Here is a 7,633-nt window from a genome sequence, read left to right on the forward strand (position 1 = left end):
CAATGTACAGCTTTAATCTTCACGGTCAGCATGATTCACACGAAAGCTGAACATCACACCAGGCTAACAGAGAGGCTTCTCGGAAATAGTCACCGCTGTGTATTCGTGTTTTGAATACACATAAACAAGCTGCCTGTCTTCAGTAACAGCGAACGATCTTTAAATTGTGCGTGATTCAGATGCACTGCAGTTCTGTGCAGGCAAAAAGCTGGACCGCTACGGCCTACACACCTTCATGCCGAGAGAGAAACGGGATCTCTCAGGGGGCAGGAAGAAAGTATTTAGTATTTAATTTAAAAAAAAAAAAAAAAAATACAAAAAACCCCAAAACAATCAGGAGAATTGATGCAGATTTATGTGTGCGTTTAACAGATGTGACTGATGCCAATACAAAGAGCCTGTATTCATTCATAATTCATTCTAACAGAATTGTGTGCTTTTCATGATGCAACTTGGACCAAAGAAAATGTAAATATGGGAAGATTTCCTATGTCGAGAACAGAAAAGGAAAAAGGGTTAAGCAGGGTTTTATATGCTTATAAGGCACTTGGAACGTGTAGCTGTCCCATCAGCAGAGACGTGCAAATAAAGACTGTGCTGTGATGGTTCTGTGCAAACGCACCCACATACACACATGTTAAGAAAATAAATATAGAGTTCCAATATTAAGAAACAGAAACAACAAACAACATGGGAGAGTTTGGAAAAGCTGGGGTTGGTGAGTTTGTGGACTGGAGGAAGAACAATATCACCTCTTCTACAAGTATCCATCCATCCATATATATATATATATATATATATATATATATATATATATATATAGTGATCTTTGTTGCATATCATGGTTGTGGAACATTATTAACTGAAAAATAACACACTGTTAGGAGTGTTTCTCTCTCTGCCACACCCCCACCATTCTTCCTTGTGCGAAAATGACTCATGTTATTTCATCAGCAGCATGTGGAAAAAAACCAAGACCTCTTACACCTTCATGTCGGAGTTTTCTGTCATCAGCCCACCTGTGTGCTGCTCAAACGCACTTTCTGTTAGAGAGGGCGAGGTCCCGCCTCATGCTCCTGAGGCAGCTGCTGCTTTGTCAGGAAGTACTTAAAGAATTCATACACCGACCAGGCGATGGCGGTGGAGGGCATCTGGTATATAACCCGAGCTTGGACCCCTTTGAAGAAGGCTGACAGACCACCGAGCTGGTACACTGTCCTGAAAGCGTTCGCCATACCGGTCAAGTGACCGCTGACATTCATGGAGCTGAGCGCTATGTTCTCTTGTGTGTTGAGCAGTGTTTTGCAGACATCGAGCGGAGTAGTAATTGCTGCGGAAACGGCTCCTGCTGCTGCGCCTGACAATATGTGGCTACCGGGGTGGTAATGTCTGTGAGGGTTTAACTGCTCCTGCATCAGTTCGTAGGTGATAAAGTGAACAGCCTGGAAGGGGATGTTCATGGTCAGTTGTGTGCTGTAGCTGCGGTAGAAGGCTCCAACGCCTTCAGTATATGTTACAGTTCGGATGCAGTCCCAAAGTCCTCGATACGGAGAGTTGTACATTTGCATCCTCTGCTTTATCACTGGAAACAGGAAGGGTGTTAGTGTGTTTGATTGCATGTATTCTATATAATTTCATGCTTTGCACACAATATCTCTGATAAAAAAGGTAAAAAAACAACAACAACCATAAAGTGATTTATTAGCCCTTCTTTTTTTTAAGAGCTCTAATTTTAAGCAGGAATGCGGTGCAAGTCTGAGAAAACTTTACTTAGAGAGAAATAAAAAGCACACACTACTTTAATCTGCGTATTAAAATTCATTCAGTGCATTTGCTAAAGTAAATTTTCAGGTGCACTTTGTACAACAGCTAAGCTGAGCGGGACAGAGGGAAAAAGTGCATTCATACACAGATAACTCTTATTAGAAGGATTAGTGACAAAGGACAAAATACCAACACTGTTAAAAGGCAAAGAAGTACCTTGTTAGGAAATGTTCTCAGTTCTTACCTTCAGCTGGATTCATGACTGCATCGTGAAGAACAGTTGCCACACTACCAGCCACACCTATTCAAACAAACACACGTTGACACGTCAAATATCTGAAGCAGTAATAAAAAGAAGACATCCCCATATTAGTTTATGACTAATATCACCCTTATTTTTGGCATTTTAGTAAAGGCTGTGCTGGATTACCATTCTTACTAAAAAAAGACACTGGCTTAAATGGCATATCCCAATCATAACACACGCTGTTTGGATTTCTCGTGTTTGCGATTGGGATTTGTCCCAGCCACTGTAAACAGGATATGACTTCTCCTAACTCAGCTCCTCCAAGTCTTGTGATGCTTAGTCTACGGTAAAAGCAGTCAGTGTAGATAGTCAAGTGGTTTGTGTTGAGATGCAGAAACTCGTACCATTGGCTAAATGGCTGTTGCCGCCGCTCTGAATGACGTCGCTCAGTGAGCGTTTCATTCGTTCGTAGCAGGCAAAGTAGAGTGCATGGGCAGGCCCCGCTCCAATCATAGTGATGTTGAGACCTCTCAGCGGCCTGAAGATCCCCTCAGTCCGGATGATCCTTTTCAGAGCCTCGTACACACTCTTGTACTGTGCATTTGGGTCCGGTTGCAGGCTCTGCATCCTTGTCTGAAGAAAATAATAAAGATCGCTTATCATTTATTCCAGCACAACAGTTACATTATCCAACTGAGGTCTTGGTATGAACGCACAAGTGTGGCCTTAAAATCAGCACCTGATATAAGCCAAATCATTGCTATTGGGCATATTTGTCCTTGTAAGTGTTATATTTTTCTGACAGTAAGTGCTCCTGGCAGTGTCACAGCCTGAGTCTGAGTGATTTCTATCTCTCCCAGGCTGGCGTAGGAGGCTGTGGCAGCTCTTTGTTTTACTCCATCATGCCAAGTTCTCTGGACAACACAAAGCATGTTTGTATTTGCGGGGCGATCTAGGGCTGGCTCAGGAGATAGGCCAAGTCTATCTTCCTCAGCATGTTCCCCTGTGTTTCCTTCCTTTGGGTTGACAATAAAATATCAATTACATTTCCGCAGGACACAGATTTGGGAACTTTGGGCATATAAAACTTGGCAGTGCAATTTACGTTTAAGCTTGTTCCACTGCATTTACACACAAGAAGACAAAACTGTCTGCTTAAAACAGAGGAACTGATATGAATGGTTAGTCACACACCATCAGGAGAGGAACTGCGAGGTAATTTAATTGGTCTTGTTTTAAACCCCCAACTTCTTCTGAACATTAAATAATGCTGGGTACACAATAACCACAAGCAGCAAATGTTTTAGATTTTTGTGGTAACTTTTTGAATACATGATAAAAACATCTGAAGTGCAACACATAACTCTTTTCTGCTGTAACCAAATCCAAGAGATCAATTCTGGAAATTAACTGACTAAGGTTCAGCATCATGTTAGGAAACATTATAAATAAGGGATTTTAAACCAGCCCGGGAATTTGTATTTAGAATTGAAACTGTGAAATGAAAACTGGGGAATAACACTATTTAACCTTCCAATACTAATAATGCATCACACTCAGTGCCTGTGTAGTAAGAAGCTTAAAAAGCAGGGTTGTCAAACATAAGGTCTGGAGGTCATAATTGGCCTGGCAAAGACTCCAATCTGGCCCACTGGATGGCTTTAAGAAGTGTGTGTTTGTGTGTGTGTGTTGTACATTTTACTGTATTTTCTTAAGTTTTACAACTTTTTCAATTGATAAAGACCTCAGTTTTTCAAGTATCTACTACATTTACTACAGAAATGTTCTACCATAGAAATAAAAGTACATTATTATGACTACAGGAAAGTATTAAAACAGATGTTTTTCACTTATTTTACATATATATCACATTAAAAAAATACAAATTTTGATGAAACTGCACTGATATAAAGACATCAGGGATTACATGTTTAGTTAAATGTCTTTACACTGACACAAAGTGGAGTTTCACTGGTCTCACCCACTTAAGATCAAAGTGGGCTGCATGTGGCCCATGGTGTAAAATGTATGGATAAGAAAGATCTGCAGCTATGAACTCAAAATGAGACTAAATGCAAAAACTGTCCAACAGTGGAGATGATTTTTTAAAGCAGATTATATTATAATGGTGTTTTCAGGTACTAGTAAAAAAATAAATAAATAAAAAAAATAGGTGGTTCATGGTCTTATATATATCTTTTACTATGGTCAGCTGATGTAATACAACAATCCCCAGAAGCAAATATCGATGCGGCCTTTATGATGTGCTGAAAGAAAACATGACCATTGATGGCTTACACTGTCCTGTCTTTTAGTTTAGCTTTGTCTGTTGTGATTCTGTGGCCGTTTACTAATCAACACTTGAGAAATGCAACTGCACACACACACACCCTTTGCTGTGTGAGGCTGATTCCGAATGTGTGCAACAAAGATAAGACACCCCTCCTAGCAGTAACAGAAGCCCCTCCCTGATTCCCAGATGAGTCTCATGTTTTACTGGAAGACTGAAACATACAGTGAGTGGATTGTCAGCCTGATTCGCCAGGCTTGAAATTCAAAATAACACCAAGTCGGTCATTCTGCAACTCGCATTTCAAAACCTATGTGAAACATACCACACAGCTTCCTAATTTTAGTTTGTTAACTAGAAATAAAGTACAGTGTGCTCTGAATCCAATCTCTTAAAATCTCATCTGTCTTTTTTGTGTAATGTGGAAAACGTAAATGGGTTAAAATGGAAAATTTCAAAACTGTATAAAGCCTGGACCGAGCAAGTGCATCCACAGCTCTTTGCGCTTATGAAAACTTTGAAAAGTCAAGAGGAAGCAGCAACAAGGCTTGTGCAACAAAGGGCCTACAGGTCAGTGTGGAAATATGTCAAGACTATCACACTGTGGGGAAAGAGGATCGAGTGTCTTTTATGGATTATGCTAATCAAGCTGTCTGTGCCGAATCAAAATTATTGTTAGGAGACTGCAGCACTACAAAATAAAGCACCATCAATACAATGCCACTCTGTTAGAAAATAACTGGTGAGCAGGATTTAGAGAGGAATGAAAGGAACAAAGTTCACCACACCTAAACCGCCCAGTTTACTAATTACTTTACAGATGCAAGTTTTTTTTTAACAAAACTGGACCCTCATTTCATTATGTTACTGAACACTTACCTTTAGGTGTTAGTTTCAACATGGCATTATAAACTTGTCTGGTAACTATCAAGTGTACAACCAAAACAGGTTAGACAATTAAAAATCCAGTCATTCCTACTCATGACTTACTGTCATTGTGTTTAGATGAAACTAAATAATCTGTACTCATTATTGTTCCAAAGAGTCAGTAATTTAATCCTTTATTGCTTCACGTTCACCTTTTGCCTACACTAGATCAGTTTTACACAAAGCTAAAAAATAAAAGGCAAATAAAATGTTCTTGGCTTGCCATTTGTCATTACTAGTTATTATTGGTATTAGTATTATTATTAGTAGTAGTAGTATTATATAAATAGCAGTCAAGATCAAACATGGGCTTTCTCATTCTAATGGAGTGTAACTGCTGTATGAAATGTATATTGTGTTCATTATTTTCTTCCTGTGCTAATAGATGGTGATGCCTGTAATAATGTGAGAAACCAAGATCACACGCTGTGTTAAAATGTTCTGTCTGAACAGCAGCCCACATTTAACAAAAAGTAGCAAACACATCAAATACTCATATTTGAAAACAGAGAAAATAACTGGGAGCATTCACAGTTTCGAAAATTGTGCCAAATTATAAGCCAATGTCATTATTATTCTTGTACTGACTTACAAAATATATAAACTAATAAATTTGCATCTATCGTGTAGTGTGTTTGTTTCCCTTAAACAAGCAGAGACAACTACAGCTGCTTCAACGAGTCTGAAGAACACAGACCAGCTTTTTTGTTAGACCAACAGCTTTAACCTGGTAGAAGGGTCATCACGACCCAGCGAAGGTCACAAACCAAACAGTGGGTTAGATTTGTACATAACACCTGTTTACTGCCACACACACTGTATATAACGAGTGTATATGCACTTTGAAGCTCTATGTAGACTGCAGTACAATAATAACCACATTATCAAACACAGTTTGGTAGGACTCTGTTAGCCTTTATTAATTAGTGATATCATCTAGTCGGGGTGGCAGGGTGTGTGGGACCACAAGTGTGCTTTTAAGTGCACTACAGAGTAATAACTTACAGAAAGGTGTTTATAAATCTTGCCTTAAATATTGGAAAAAGTCTGATATGTGATGTAACCACACTTCAGACCTGACCTTTACTTTGCCTACAACGACTGTGGGAATACCTAACTTGCTTCACTGGCTGAAAATAAAACCGTGATTCTGAACTTTGCTTTAACCTTGCTAATATGTGCCTCTTATGAATTAAGGTTACATCGGGCGTTGAGGAAGCTTCACATGTTAGCAAGTTAATCGTTGTATCGAGCAGGAAGCAAAAAAAAAAAGAAAAGAAAAGAAAAGAAAAGAAAAAAAGAAACGAAACTGTTTGTACTTGATTGGTTTAACTATCATATTTCTTTACTCTGATTTACTTCATACGAGCCTGTGAAACTAGTTTGTTCAGCCAGCTCGTACCACGAAGGCTAACACCAAGGCTAACCGAGGATGGGCAGCCCGGAGATTTTATAGCTAGCGCTCGTTAGCGAGCTATGGTAGACAGTCGGGACAGTTAGCGCTGCTCTGGAGCTTGTTGGTGAATGATCTGTGGCGGCGAAGCAAGTGTGAACTTGTGCTTCGCGGTGAGTTACCTTGACAGAGTCCACGGGGAACATCACTGTGTGCTCCAGTATGCCAGCCACTGCTCCCGCTGTCATGTGGGTCGTCACGGAGACATGAGGTGGCAAGCTCTCGTAGTCCCCGTCACTGTTGAAAGGCTCCTCGTCTTTGCTTTTGTTCTGCGACATATCCAGCGTTGCCACCACACGGTCCGAGCACAACTCCATGCGTGGGGAGCTCTACCAGAAGCTCTCCCTTACCAGACAACACTCAAGAGAGGTAACGGCGGCATGGATAACCACAACATCATCACTACTGGAGTTCCAGCGCCCATGTGACGTAACGACCGAGGGCGTGGTTGTATTAATATGGACCACTCGCGTTTCATGTCGTTAATGTTCGGGCGGGATCTTTGCTTTAGGCGACCAATGAAAACTTTCCATGCCAGATTCTTCTCACACTCAACAGCCCCACTGTTACAAGTTGTCCATCCATGCTGGATTTCCTTCTCCGTTTTTGAATGGGTTTGACAAAAGTGCAATCTCATAGTCCAGCTTGACTAGATAAGTAGGTGTGGCTTACCTATCAGGCAGCATATGTGCAATAACCATGAGGGAAATCGTCTTATGTCAAAGGGAAGTTATCTAAAAGTCGTGGTCTCTCTACACCGCATATGGCGCTATCACGTAGTACTTTAAAAACCGACTTTAGTACACAAACAGGATCACTTATCCTTCCAGGAAATGCCACATAAATATGAAATGAACGCTCATTTAAGAAATAACTCTTCTTTATATTTTACTAATTATTTGAACTGTGCATGTTACATAACTCGCAATTACAGCTCTGAAACACAACTGGA

At 40.2% G+C, this 7,633-nt stretch overlaps 1 protein-coding gene across 1 annotated transcript; it reads right to left on the minus strand.

The window, feature by feature from the left end:
- Nucleotides 1-837: 837 nt before the first annotated feature.
- On the minus strand, nucleotides 838-7,070 carry slc25a37 (solute carrier family 25 member 37). The gene is made up of 4 exons (XM_085368107.1): nucleotides 6,804-7,070; nucleotides 2,416-2,644; nucleotides 2,009-2,065; nucleotides 838-1,582 (listed from the first exon to the last, which is right to left on the minus strand). The coding sequence occupies exons 1-4, from the start codon at nucleotides 6,996-6,998 to the stop codon at nucleotides 1,047-1,049; spliced, it is 1,017 nt and encodes a 338-aa protein (XP_085224233.1). The 5' UTR covers nucleotides 6,999-7,070; the 3' UTR covers nucleotides 838-1,046.
- Between the last annotated feature and the right edge of the window lie 563 nt (nucleotides 7,071-7,633).

The sequence above is a fragment of the Diplotaxodon limnothrissa genome, linkage group LG12 (assembly GCF_057381915.1).
Source record: "Diplotaxodon limnothrissa isolate DT_005_m linkage group LG12, D_limnothrissa_male_GT1.1, whole genome shotgun sequence".
Classification (NCBI taxonomy): domain Eukaryota; kingdom Metazoa; phylum Chordata; class Actinopteri; order Cichliformes; family Cichlidae; genus Diplotaxodon; species Diplotaxodon limnothrissa.

What these genes read in the sequence shown, in the direction of transcription:
- slc25a37 (XM_085368107.1), bottom strand. Translation starts at nt 6,998, where the DNA reads ATGGAGTTGTGCTCGGACCGTGTGGTGGCAACGCTGGATATGTCGCAG. An exon ending in TCCCCGTGGACTCTGTCAAG is followed by an intron (nt 2,645 to 6,803) that starts GTAACTCACCGC and finishes TATTTTCTTCAG; the next exon opens with ACAAGGATGCAGAGCCTGCA. An exon ending in CAACAGCCATTTAGCCAATG is followed by an intron (nt 2,066 to 2,415) that starts GTACGAGTTTCT and finishes TTGTTTGAATAG; the next exon opens with GTGTGGCTGGTAGTGTGGCA.